The 14,374-nt window shown below is 40.1% G+C and overlaps 1 protein-coding gene across 1 annotated transcript in view; it reads left to right on the top strand.

The window, feature by feature from the left end:
• Window positions 1–10,089, top strand: part of LOC120725165 (CD109 antigen-like) — a 28,848-nt gene extending 18,759 nt beyond the window's left edge. The window contains exons 3-12 of the mRNA XM_040017895.1: window positions 1,098–1,179; window positions 1,284–1,512; window positions 2,364–2,535; window positions 3,148–3,338; window positions 4,779–4,934; window positions 5,352–5,417; window positions 5,746–5,882; window positions 6,503–6,659; window positions 6,730–6,832; window positions 9,712–10,089. Of these exons, the coding sequence (XP_039873829.1) occupies window positions 1,098–1,179; window positions 1,284–1,512; window positions 2,364–2,535; window positions 3,148–3,338; window positions 4,779–4,934; window positions 5,352–5,417; window positions 5,746–5,882; window positions 6,503–6,659; window positions 6,730–6,832; window positions 9,712–9,923 (1,505 nt within the window). The 3' untranslated portion in view covers window positions 9,924–10,089. The remainder of the gene's footprint in view (window positions 1–1,097; window positions 1,180–1,283; window positions 1,513–2,363; window positions 2,536–3,147; window positions 3,339–4,778; window positions 4,935–5,351; window positions 5,418–5,745; window positions 5,883–6,502; window positions 6,660–6,729; window positions 6,833–9,711) is intronic.
• Window positions 10,090–14,374: the final 4,285 nt, after the last annotated feature.

Below are 14,374 nucleotides of genomic sequence, written 5' to 3'. Positions count from 1 at the left end.
TGAGGGGCTCAGAGTATAGCTGCTGCTCCTCCACATCGAAAGGAGCCAGTTGAGGTGGTTCAGGCATCTGATAAGGATGCCCCCGGGCGCCTCCTGGGCGAGGTTTTCCCAGACATGTCCCACTGTGAGGAGGCCCCGGGGCAGACCCAGGACACGCTGGACAGATTATATCTCTCGGCTGGCCTGGGAATGCAGGGCCGGATAAGCTGGAGGAGGTGGCTGGGGAGAGGGAGGTCTGGGCTTCTCTGCTTGGGCTGCTGCCCCTGCGACCCGACCCTGGATAAGCGGAAGAAAATGGATGGATGTTAAATGTTCAATCTAAATATTATATTTAAATGTTACAGGAAACTAAATATTTAGCTAACATGCAAATGTATTGTATGGCTCAACGGAAATACCAAAATAAAAGCTTTATGAAAAATTCCAGTGCAAAAGAGTGCCGGTAGTGGTCAGATTGTGTCTGCTTTCCAATGATGGTCACTTCTCACTGCCATGAGCTGCCTCACTTCTTGTCTACCAGGACGTCCCGTGATTTAGCTGAAAAGATCCGTTTTTACAGCCATCCAAAGGTTCAGCAGTAATGGACTCTCGGCAGCTGCAGTCTCCACTTCACAATCACTTCATGCTAAATGTTGTGAAAAATGACTCAAAAAACATGTTTTTGTAAGGTTTTGAGTTAAATGTGGAAAAATGTTGTCGTTGATTTCAGCATGTTTCACTTTACAAACGATGCCCCACATACCTTGGCACTTGTGCAGGTGAAGCCAAAGGCAAGATATGTTTCATCAGATTTTCTAGTCTTTGACTTGGAAGAAAGTTGGTTTGGAAACATATTTGGCGATGCTTCATCTGCTTTGCGTTTGTGTGGAGCCCTGTCAAATACCGATCCATTACGTGAGCAGTGTCCATGAGGTTTTTTTTTCTTTCTTTTTTTTAATTCATACCCCAGGTGCCTCACACTTTAGGAACATCTGATCACACCCTGTTGAATAAACACATTTAAAATGCACATCTCATTTATTTCTCTAGGTTAAGAACCTCTAGATTTGTCATTTGTCTTTGCCTTTTTTCCCATCATCTGATGTCCTCTTCACCAGGTTATGAGCGGGAGCTCACCTTTCAGAGAGGAGATGGCTCCTTTAGCGCCTTTGGAGAGCAGGACTCATCTGGAAGCACCTGGTATGTGATAAATATACCAGGTCTGTCTAAAAGAAAACATCAGTAACATGCTCATATAACTGAAAAACTCAGGAAAACTAATAGCAGATAGTCTCTTTGCACAGGCTCTCTGCTTTTGTGCTGAGGTGTTTCCTGCAGGCACGGCCCTTCATCAACATTGATTCCAACGTGCTGCACAGTGTGGCAGCTTGGATCGCCAGCCAGCAAGGGCATGATGGAAGTTTCTTGGAGCCCGGCAGGGTGATCCACACCGAGCTCCAGGGAGGCCTGGACGGGCCTGTTTCTCTCACGGCCTACGTCCTCATCGCCCTGCTGGAAGATGCTAGCGTCAAGGTGAGATGCCATTGTTTAGACACACTTTCCAGGGACATTTTGAGAGATTAGTGTGGGTCCGCCTCTCAGACTGAAACATGGGGAGCAATTTTATATTAAGCTTTTCCTTTGCTGAGTTAGAAATATTTTTAATATTTAATACTTATTTTAGTTTTATTTATTTGATTTTTGATTGGCTTTTAACTCTTTAAGATTATTTTTCTGTCATACCTATTTTATTGAGCTATGTGTCTCCTTATTTAAGTTCCTTTTGATATATTTTCTGTTTATTATGGTAACTTTTAACTGTAGTTACAATATAATTGCTGAACTTTAGGATAAACAAAATATTTATTGTGTTAACTTGTGACACATGTTTGGGTGGTGACTCATATTTTGAAGTCAAAACTTTCCATCTGCAGTCATTTATATTTGGAAGCAGTAAGCACATAACAGAGCAGGCATAAATGGAGAAGATATGCCACAGAAGTCTTAAAAGCATAAAAACAATGACCTGGGGTGGAGATGGGTTGCAAAGTGCCTTGCAGAGTGGCTTGCAGATGCAGTAGCAACAATGGACAGGCTGAAGAAGCTTAAACAGTGTTCACTTTATAAGAGTTACCAAGTAGACGTACAAAAAAACTTCTTGTGCATTTTAATTATCTAGGCTTCTGTAGTATTTTTAATGTAAAAATCAATTTAAAAACCAAAACTGACCATGCCTTATGGTTATTATCATTAACCAATCGATAAAGAGAAAGTCTCTGTTTTCCTCACATTCATGGATAAGATCTAATTTGGCCTGACATTGTTACATGTGCCTGTACCAACCTGTCGTCTCACCTACTGCTACCCTATTCCATATCTGTCAGGCTCTGTATGAGACCAAGGTGTCTGCAGCCGTGATGTACCTGGAGACCCATCTTGCTCTTGGTGTCTCCAGCAACTACAGCCTCAGTCTACTCACCTACGCTCTGGCTTTGGCAGGGAGCTCCAAAGCCCAATCAGCACTCAATAATCTGACTGGACGAGCTGAGATAAGAGGTACAACAGCAGCTGTGTCTTAAAAGCCAGTTTAACATTTGGGGGACATAAGCTTTCTCTGAGGGTTGTTATAACTTCATGCACCTCATTCTCATAGTTTCATGCAAATCTACATTATTTGATTGTGAACAGAACTGTTACATTCAGTTAAAAACATTTTTGGATCATACGGTGGTTTTACTTGAAGAATGGTGTCCTTTAGTCTTTGTATGATTAATTAGTCTGTATAATAAAAATCACTATTATAAATAATTATTTCTTATTTTGAAAAGTTCATAGCCAGAAAACTCTGTAATGTTGCAGACAGCTAGACAGGACCAAGCTCCAACCTCCAGGTCAGCTTGGTGAGGCCTAGAAAACAAGCCTGTCTGCTATGCCTCACCTCTGGTAATTTTAGTGACTGAATCAGATGTTGTTTCTTTTATTGGTGTCTTTTTCAGCATTTTAATTGAATTATCCGAGAGTTAGCATGGCTGGAAAAATAATCCACTTCTTGGCTTTGACTTTTAGCTATTTGTGGGAGTCTTTACCCCAGATATTTTTTTTTGATCACCTTGCTTCTCTTTTTAAAAAATAAATCATCTGAATTATTCCCTGTCTTTCTGTGAGCAGACGGTGTGCCGATGTGGTTCTCCCTGGATGACGGCCTGTCCTCATCGTGGCAACCTCGTTCTTCTGACATTGAGATGGTGTCCTACGTGCTGCTGTCTCATTACAAGCTGAACTCAATCCCAGAGGGTCTGAACCTCATGAAGTGGCTCAGCCAGCAAAGAAACCACAGAGGAGGATTTGGAAGCACTCAGGTCAGATCTTAACTCCAAACAGAAGTACATGAATGTAATCTTCAAATTATTAAGATTGTACCAATCCTTAAAAAAATATTTTTTCACGTCATTATAGAAATAGGGGTAACATGGGTCGCGAGATTGAGACACAGGCATTAGAGTCTCTTCATGCGTGTTTTTTTAAATTTTTTTTTTATTGGTTTTTCACGTGGAATTACCAAAAATAGAGAGGGTATAGCCTAACATTTGAAACAGGAAATGACCGCCGTGTAATCGATTTATTTCAACAAAGTAACTGTATTTTAAATATCACCTTTTTAAACGGTAACTGTAACGCAATACAGTTACTCATATTTTGTATTTTAAATACGTAACGCTGGTACATGTATTCCGTTACTATATATATATTCATTCCCCACTCACCTCTGTGGGCAGTTAATCCCTCAAGCTCGGGTCCTCTACCAGAGGCCTGGGAGCTTTCCTCTATGTCTGCAATGTTGCCCTCTGGTAGTTCGATCCCCTCAGTTCTGACTACCTTCCCTCTCTTTGTTATCATCCGACTACACTTGTCAAAAACTACGTGTCAAAAAGCAGAGCTCATGCAGAACTTAATGCATTGTGTTTATCTGTGCCATGGAGCTCTATCATTATCCAAAAATGATTAAAAAGACATCAGTGGACAGGGCTGCCCTGTTCCTTTAACACCATAAACAGACTAATTGTAGTTTATTTAGATTCAATCCACCTTCCTGCTGGCCTGAATTGTCACTGGAGCCACAAATGTTGGCATACATCACTGACTGTGATTGTCTTCTTTCCAAATCTCTGCAGTGGAGTTTGGGAGAATAAAGTTCTCCTGAGCCACAGGGACACAATAACCACATGATAACTACAGACATGCGAGGATGAAATAAACCAGATCAAAGATGTCAGGGGGAAAAAAAAGTTACACAGGCTTTTGATTTCTGCATCATCTTCTTTTTAACACCAACAAAACAAAAAACAGACTTGTTGGCCCTGTCAACTCTAAATAAAGGACTTTTTCTCTACTGGTTAAACTGGATTCATGTTTAAAAAAAAAAAGTCCCCAACTGTGGTTATATGTCACATCAGAGGGCAACTGTGGCCGTCTGGGTATGTAGTGACTAAAGACTTATTAACCTCTTAGCACGCATGGCCACTCGTACATGCAGAACATGCGAGGCAGATGGGGAAACTGCCAGTAGATCCAAATACACCACAGTGAGTAAAGCCCAGTGAGGCGTTGTCTCGCAAAGATTTTCTCTAAAACAGATGCACAGACATGTGCTGAATAGCAGACTCCCATCCTCAGCTGTAAACAGGAAATCAACAATGAATATCAAAGCAAAGGATCATCAGGGATTGAAATCCCCCATATCACAGACACACGTTTGCTTACGTGTACCATGTGACTGCGAGTCTCGTTTTTTCTTTCAGGACACAGTTGTGGCTCTCCAGGCTTTGTCTATGTTCGCGGCTCGCATTGGGTCGCACGACACTGACGTCACAATCAGGGTGGACATCGACCCTTCGACCACTGTCGCCTCCTTCCAAATCAACAACGAGAACTACCTGCTCCATCAGAGCCAACAGGTACACAGATGAGCCAGCGTTATCAGAAAACAGCGGCTGAAGTATTATCCAGCAATATTTGTGGGAATGAGTCAGATATCGGCTGGTTATTGAAGGCTGTCAGCAACTGACCAAAGCAGAGTTCATGGAACAGTGAAACAAATGATTACATCCAGCATGTAATATTATACAGATAATTCAGCTCTGTCATATTCCCTCATATTGAAAGGAAAAACGTGGAACTATTTTATATTTCCTAAAAATGCCCTAAAAGATTTACTGCTTTGTGTGAGTCAGTCTTCTTAAAGGAGTTGCCTACTCCTTGTAGTCCAGTTAAGGACTTAATTTAGTTTTTAACAGTTGTTTAGTGCACAGCAATAAAAAAAAATCTGCAATAATCTGTCAATAAAAACATAGAGATTGTTTTTTATGCTTTAGATTACTCCAGAAGAAAGTTTAATCCTGCAGGTGACAGCAGAAGGTCGTGGACTCGCCTTGTTTCAGGTAACAGGACATGTCACTCGTGTAATAGCACCTCCTCCTGGTCTGTGTTCAGTCTGCCGAATGGTATAATAGTAAGAACAATAGTTGTTCAGATTATGTCAAAAACAAAGCCACTTAAATTGTGGTAGTTAAAAAGTTAAAGAACAGAAGCACATATGTCAGACTGCCCACTGGGTCAATGCTGCAGAAAGCTTTAGTGAAATTCTGCAGAAGCTACTTACAGCAAGTACTTTTAACTAAAGAAACAATAAAGAAGCTGCATTTTTCCTTTAAACCTCTGCGTGATTCTCATTCTTATTTTGTAAATTTGGTTCTTCTCTTCCTTCAGCTTAACGTTTTCTACAACGTCAGGAACGAGGAGATGAGGAGAAGGAGGCGAGAAGCTGGCGAACAGGAAGCGTTTGAGCTGTACGTCGAGCTGGTCGACAGCGAAGTAAACTCTGCACATCTGTACATCTGCACCAGGTGAGCGGGTCGGCATCTGTTTCTTCACATGCCAACAGCTTGATGCAACAGATTCATCAGCACAGCAATCAGCAGGATGTGTGAGAAGCGTTTCCAGCGATCATCGTCTGTTTACAAACAATAAAACATAATCAGCCAAAAACACCAGATGTCAGTTTGACAACAGACCCGAGAAAAACTGAAACATTTGTTAGAAATAACCTTTTTGAAACCAATACATCTCCAAATATATTTATTCACTTTTGGAAAGTGCCTAAAACAATACACAGATAACTTCTAATCACTGTGGTTATTTGGTCTTTGCTCTGACAAGTTTGCTGAAACATTTCAATTAATTTCTGTTCATCAAGAAATTATTTTTTATTGCTCCTTCTTTTTAAATAAATAAAATGTATCATTTATTGTCGGTAAATTTCACCCTAATTATGTTTATACTCTTGAGAAAGTTCCAAAGATAAATAAAGAAGTACTTCATAGCAATTAAATTTATTATTTTAATTTACAAGACACTTAATACAGGCTAAGAGTCAAATAAAATTTGATTTAATTAGAATAACATTTTGAATATCATTTAAATGTTTTTTTTCTTTTCCTTTGTGTGGTGTTGCGGTCCTCTGCAGGCTGGTGTATGGTCTGGGCCTGAGTGCAACGGGGATGGCCATCGTGGAGGTGGGGCTGCTGAGTGGCTTCAGTCTGTCGCCGGTTGGCATCGAGACTAACGACGTTGTAAAGAAAGTGGAGACGCAGCCGGGAAAAGTCATCCTGTACCTGGACTCAGTGAGTGGCTCACAAACACTGATGTGTCTGAGTGTAAATACTGAAGCTTAAGTTATAAATTTATTTCCAGGTGACAACGCTGGAGATGTGTGTCCAGATTCCTCTGATTATTGAGTATAAAGTTGCAAAAGTCCAGGAAGCTACGGTTGTCATCTATGATTACTACGAACCAAGTAAGACTTCGCTCATATGCTTATATTAATGGATAATCTTTTTACTCTCCCCTGCAAATACTGTGTTTTGCCCAATAAAATCAAAGAACTCTTATTTAAAATGATATATAATTATAACACAAAAGACAAAGTGTTGTTGTAACAACATGGTGGAAACTCTCTCAAACGTATTCATTCGTTGTATACACGTGACATTGTTTCAGACTGAGAATGAATTGAGGTGCAAACTGTTTTCACTCTTTCCCCTTATAAACCAGCTCTATTCTGATTAGTTGTCCGCCGTTAATGGAAACTGGGAGTGGGGGGCTTCTGTGCAACTAGCCAAAGCAGTGTGGCAGGGATGACTGTATTATCTTAACAACATCATAAATAGCAGAAAGTAGAAAACATTGCCTGAAACAGAGCATTTAGAGCAGTCTGAAGGCTGAGCTGGATCCTATGGCTCACAGAGTGTACTCACCTCATTATATGAAGCTTATATGAAGACCACATTTAAGTTCATGAACAAATAACAATTAAACAGTATACTAAGTGTTTGCACAGGGACACAGTTGTTATCATTTTTCCCTGAAAACGTGGGACTGTATAAAACAATGTAATTCCTAAACAGTTAATGCAATATTGTAATTAAGCTCATTAAAGTCAAAGTGAAAATCAGCACTTTAACCTCACTGAGGCTGTTTGATCCAATGTGGTAGTAAACGGAAGCAAAATGACACAATAAAATGCACGATTGTGTAGAAATATATGGACCCAAAGCAGAACATGTCCACTTTTATTTTTTCACTGTCAGTTTTGATGTTTTTATAATCTTGTATATGGGGAAATGCATGCAGTATGATCCAAACCAGGACAGCCTGTCATGTCCATGTAAACACACCGAGGACCTCCACTGACGTTTTATGAGTTTTTTATGCTTTTGTTTAGCAAGAGTTTAGCACTGTGTGTTCGCCCAATCACGCGAAAAACCTGTGATTAAACAAAATGTATTGGCCTGAATGATTGCTACAAGCCTTTTTCTCTAGAACAGGGGCGTCAAACATAAGGCCCCAGGGCCATAATGGGCCTGGCAAAGACTCCAATCCGGCCTGGATCAGGAAATCTGAAAAATTTGAAGGAGTGCACACATTTTTGAAGTTTTAATTGTATTTTAAAGCTTTTCCTATTGATGACCCCACTCGCTCTCATTGCCCATCACTCTACACTAGGGGTGTGCAACTCCAGGCCTCAAGGGCCGGTGTCCTGCAAGTGTTAGATGTGTCCTTGATCCAACACAGCTGATTTAAATGGCTAAATGACCTCCTCAACATGTCTTGAAGTTCTCCAAAGGCCTGGGAATGAACTAATGATTTGATTGAGGTGTGTTGACCCAGGGTGAGATCTAAAACTTGCAGGACACCGGCCCTTAAGGCCTGGAGTTGGACACCTATGCTCTACACCAAAGCAAATAAGTAATAGATGAACAATTAAATGACAGAAAGTTCTAAATTTTTAATGTCTAAAAATGTACACTTTTATACAGTGGATTCAGAAAGAAAGAAGAAGAAAGTTTCTTTGAATTAACCAAAAATGTGTATTTTATAATTATAGGACAGTCTGGGCAATGAACCAACTTTCTCTGTAATTTCACACATTTATCATGTAGTTTTGCTGCTCCAGCCCACTTGAGATAAAAGAGTTTTGAGTTTGACATTACTGCTTGTGAGGCAATAAAAAAACATTTATATTTTAATTTAATAATAATTTTTTACATGTTTTGTGATAAAACAATAAATTGGGTATCAAAATAAGGTTTAAAAATATAAAAAGCAGAAGTATGTAAGAATGATTTTCAGTTTAAAATATACTGCAAAACTGAAAATTCACTGATAGCCGCCAAATTTTACAGTTACAGTGGTCCCTCGCTATAACGTGGTTCACCTTTGCGGCCATGCTGTTTTGCAGATTTTTGGGGGGCAATTTTGCATGCTTTTATTTGTTTATTTATTTTACAGTGCATTTTGTTCTGCGTCCTGATCAGTTGTTGACCATTGTCAGTCAATCTTGTGCCGTGGTCCTGTACAGTACAGAATGCGTTCTGCTTGTCAGACTCTGAAGTGCTGTACTGTATGTTTGTAAGTTTTCAAATCAACGAACACAACAATGTCGATGAAACGTTTTGCACCGTCAAAGGAACCTGTGGTAGCACCCAAAAGGCAGGGGAAGATGCTACCATCGCATAAAAAGTTGGACTTCTGGACATGCTAAAGGAATGTAGATGTTTTTCGGACCATAAGGCACACCGGTTAAGCAAAGCAAAATAGTCAGATAAGTCAAACTTGATTCAACTCATTCTTCTTGCTTCCCTTACTTTCGTACAATTGATCCATTAATGTTGAATTCTCTGGCAGCTGCTCTATTCCCATGTTCTGGACCTGAAAACAGGGTTTGATCTTTGGTTTCATTCCATAATACTGGACTTATTTTTCTATGAAGATTTGTACTTTGAGAGTATTTAAACAAGAGAGAAACGTGTGAAAATGTTCATGCCTGTCTGAGAAAAGTGTATAAAGTGTGTAGTGAGGGGGTTTGCAGCCTTAAAACATCTATAATAATTGTAAAAAATAAAGTTGGCTTCTTTGCAGATTTCACCTATCCCAGGTTATATTTAGAACGTAACTCCTGTGATAAACGAGGGACCACTGAAAATAAAAATCATAATATAGATAGATAGATAGATAGATATTGAGATATATATCTCTATATCTGAAAACTGGTGATTTTGTTTTCATCCTTCCTGTCTCAAACATCCTCCATCTTTAATCATTAAAAAGAAACAGCAGAAACACAAAGGCAGAAACTGAAACCGTTGATCTCTAAACCTTCACGTCCTCCTGCAGGGCGGAGGATGGCGAGGACATACACGTCGCGGTGGAGGAGCAGCATATCCTCCTGCTCACTCTGCGGGGACAGCTGCAGTCAGTGCAACGTAAACGGCGACTTCATTCCCGACGAAGCCATCTTCAATGCATCAAACAGGAACAGCGTCCACTTCAACCTGAGTGGTTTTCTGCCCATACTGCTCCTCCTCTTCGTCATCTTTGAATTGTAAACATGTCTAAACAAAAAGCTGCACATATAAATCTGTCAGGCTCGGTTCAAGGTTGTGGGGTTCTTGTTTTGTTTCTGACTAAAATAGAAAACTGTGTTAGAGGTGCAGAAAGTCACAGGACTCTTCTTTGTACTGTCCAAAAATAAACGTGACTGCTAAATTTTGATTTCCGTTGCAGGTTTTCTTCCCTTTGTGTCCTCATTTTAAACTCACCTACACTCACCGACTTCAGCTGTGCTGAAGAAGCATGCATGTACCTGTGAAAGAAAGCTGGTGCGTGTGACAGGATATGAAAAACACTTGGTTCACAATAATGTTAGCAGCTGAGCGTTTCTTTTGTCTGTAGAAGCAAACATTTAAATATGATTTTGAGGTGAAGTTCCCCATTAAAAGCTTATACAGGAACATGTTTTGGTCCAAACAGAGATCACTCAGGTTCAGAGGCGTGCTCAAAAAGTCAGAGTTTTCACTGTCACCAAGGTCGCGCTTTTTCAATCGAACTCCTATGAACTTACAAACTGCTCTGCAGGAGGCTAACTTCAGAGTTTGGTTTAAATCGGCTCCACATTTCACTGATTCTGTTACTTACAATCTGTAAATGTGATATAAGTGCTCAGGGGTATTTTACTATCTGCAGCACAAACTGCATGTCCTGGCAATTTATTGAGTATGTATTCAGCTGGTGATGAAGATATTCTATAAATGTTTTCACACCTGGTCCTAATCTACTGCCAAGTCTGTACACTGCTGGAACTGCAGTAATCGAGTACAGGTTACATGTATGGTATTTATCATGGAAAATATTCAGTGAGTGAATCAGTGAAGTTATTCCCACACCTCCTTTATGATTTATGTTATAAAGAAGCATCAATCGCTCAAATAAAAGTATAAACTCACAAATTCACAAGATGTGATTTTCTGCTGCGTTGCTCTCTTGGCTTTGTGGCAACACCAGTGTTTCATTTTGCTTTTATACTTTATGTTATTTACCAGCTCAGATCTGATAATGTGTTTGACTGAAGTTGATGTGCTCAGCTGATTATTTTGTGCAGAAGAAGAGTCAAAATATTATTCATGTTTTAAAGAGTGAGCACAGAGCCTGAAGCACAAAGTGTGGGTTCATAGAAAACAAGCAGTGTGAAGGTAAAATATCCTTGACATTGTGCATATTGTGGATTTAATTAAAAGTGACCATGAACAGAAAGTAATGAGCGCTTTTATATCTGAGATCAGAAAAAACTGCAGTATTTGGGCTCTAACACCTGTATTCACCTTGATCTCTAATTTATTAGATGCTGCTGCCTCAACTCCACTCTCCTCTTGCGCTTCCCTCATTCCTCAGCTCATTGCTGGTGGATCAGACTGATTTAGGGACATGAAAAGGCTATAGGATAAAGGATAGCAGCCTTTGAGAAATCTGACTGGACCCAGGAAACTAACGAGGGTGAGACCAATAATGAAAAGAGGGAAGAGAAAGGCAAAAATCCCCGAGACACAAAGAACGTGAAAGAAAAGAACAGAAGACAAGCAGCCAGGTGAACACTAATGACCAAGAGTAAGAATATTTAGTAAAAAACACAAAAACTCAAATGCAAGGCAGGAATCCATGGGTGGGGGAGCTGGAGAATATCCCAGCTGTCATAGGTCACAAAAATGTGTTTGACTCCCTCCACCTGCATGAACTTAACTGCAGCAGAAACATGTTCTTATCATCATCTAAGCAAAAACTTCATCCTCACAGTTTAAGCGTCTCTTTGATCACTTGAGTTTTTTGAGCGGCTTGCCGTTTCCCCACCACTAAAAGATTCTAAATGACGGAAAATGAAACATTACATTTAAATTTATTCTGCGGGCATTAAATGTGTCTGCGATGAGACAAACTGAAGCAGGAGGTTGAGCAGCACTCTGAGGCCTTTCATAAATCTACACACTAAAGTAGGTACGATGCCACGGCAGCACCATAAATCTGTGCGACAATCAAAGTGACCGAGGCATAAACATTAACGACAAAGCCTCTATAAAGTTTAAAGCCCCGCCGATGATGAGCGCTCCGACAGCGAGGCAGGCTGAGAATATTTGACCCACGTGTGCACACGAGAAGCAGCTGGGATCGATAATATCTGCCTTTTCATGGCCTCATTACAGCTGACCTCCACTCAGGGTGCACCATAGCGGTCACTTGAGAGTTAAACGTGATCAGGGCATTTCTCAATCTTCAAAATTATAACATAAACTCTGAACACAAAGTAAACATTATTCAAAGTGACAAGTGAAAAAAAACCCAGAAGGTCAAACTCAACGAGACACTGATCGGACCACACCGTGGGGTTATAATGCTGACGTCGGAGCGCAGAGAGGTTATGTTTACATCAGTCCAAGAAAACAAAGTTCACTATGAAAAAATGAATAAAATAAAATGATTTCTAAAGTGTTGTTTGAGAGTCAAAAATGGGGTCCAGTAATACTACGTGGACACTGCGTGGCCAAACTAGTGTATATTTCTCGCTTGGAGGAGACGTCTGATTGGGTGTCTATTGGACGTACAAACAAGGCCAACATCTGTGTGTTTACGGCTTTGCTTTTGCAATCTATGACCTATTTTCACGTGGGAAGATACAGAGTCTGTTCCAACACCATGTTTACTAAGAGTGAAGACAAGTGGGAGTGGAAAATGCTTAGAAAAGCTTTTATTATAAACACATATGAAATGGAAAAGATTTTTTCAATCTTCCAGGTGAGGATGACAGAAGTGCAACTGATGAAAGGCTTTGGTTGTCATTGAGTCCGCATCTCTCTCTTAACTAACCGTGTAAGGAGTGTGAAAGGGTCTCTGAATGTCCTTCCAAAGTTTAGCAGCAGTCCAGCGATCTTTGAGATATTATAGATAAAGTAAAGGGGAAGCCCAACGGAACGACTTGGTAATCCCTGCAAACAGCTGGCCTGAAAACAGGATGGCACATTCCTTGTATGTTCAAGCGGTATTCCCTGTCAGAATCTGTGCTGTCATGATAAAGCACAAATTTCCTAGTTGGAAAATCAAGGTGTGAAAGTCACACTTTCTCTGTGGAAAGTAGAAAGTTTGAACCACAAACACAGATGAAAACTGTTCTGCTGGAACGGCCTGCATATTAATCAGCCCTGACACGGTGTATCAGATCCTGTCGGGATATAAACACGACCACAGAGGCAACATGTTTCCTCCAAACACCGACCCCACCAGTGCATCATCTGCCTGCACAGCAAGAACACTACGTTCAATCAACACGTGCGCTGCAGAGCTCATTCTCAGTGTGGGAGCTTCACGATTGCACAGCACCAGCGCTACCATATTTTAGGACAAAGAAGAGACGAGTCAGTCCATCATTCTGACATTGGAGACATCTGGGTTCAATCAGTGGCGGAGGTTGGAGCAGAAAAGTTGTTTCTATTGGACAAAAATCTGACATTGCACTCGCATCCTCAGGGGAGCTTCAGTTCCTGAACAGAAATGTGGCGAGATTTCATTTGAGCTTGTTGAGTTTTGCATGATAAAAAGCAACAGATTCTTTGAGTGGACTCTCAAAATGCTTCAAATTACCCTGAAATTTGAAGTAAGTTTTCTTTAACTCGTGCCAAAACCCATTAAATCAATCAAGGAGGACACTCAAACCCCCTCACTTGTTTATAACCTTTACCATCAGCGCAGTGGGAAAAAAACATAGAATTTTTATTAAAATCCGTCTCTGCTATAATCCGATGTTTTCACTTTCTGCCTAACTGAAGCTCTCCTCTGGACTCAGTGCACACTTGACTTGTTTTCTTCAGTGGCTTCTTCTGTATCTCTACGCTGTGCCTGATTAGTATGGAGTCCCAGGACTGCCATAATGAATTAATTAAATACACCATTAAATAATTAATTAAATGTGGCAATAATTAATTAAAATTGGAATTAATTAATTAAATAAATAGTTATGACACATGTAATTAATTAATTATTGACACATTTAATTAATTATTTATGTATTTCACATTTTAATTAATTATTGACACATTTAATTAATTATTGACACATTTAATTAATTATTTAATGATATATTTATTTATTTCATTTTGGCAGTCATGGCGCCTGGCTCTCATCATGAAATAATTTTATCTGTCAGCCTCACCCATCAAACTCAGGGGGCGGGGTTAACGCTGCCCATGCAGCTTCTCTAACATTTGATTGGTTGCCGTGCAAAGTAAGTCAAAACAGATCCTAGATAATCGATTGCTTGTGTAGACTTGGGGCAGCCAGGTATCCCAGAATGCAGATCAAATCACAGGCAGCAATGGTGGTGGTGTAGTTTTAAAATACCCCGTTTTTCTGTCACCAACTACACTTTTAACAGTGTTTTAGCCGCGAATGTCGCGACGTATGTCTGGTCAGGTTGTCAACATAGAACATGTTTGCAAAAGTGCTCAGATGTTTTCAG

Source organism: Simochromis diagramma, unplaced genomic scaffold (assembly GCF_900408965.1).
Source record: "Simochromis diagramma unplaced genomic scaffold, fSimDia1.1 OVJJ01000802.1, whole genome shotgun sequence".
In the NCBI taxonomy this organism is placed as follows: Eukaryota; Metazoa; Chordata; class Actinopteri; order Cichliformes; family Cichlidae; genus Simochromis; species Simochromis diagramma.
Note: the sequence above shows the minus strand (reverse complement) of the source record. Positions and strands in the feature narration are given on the sequence as shown.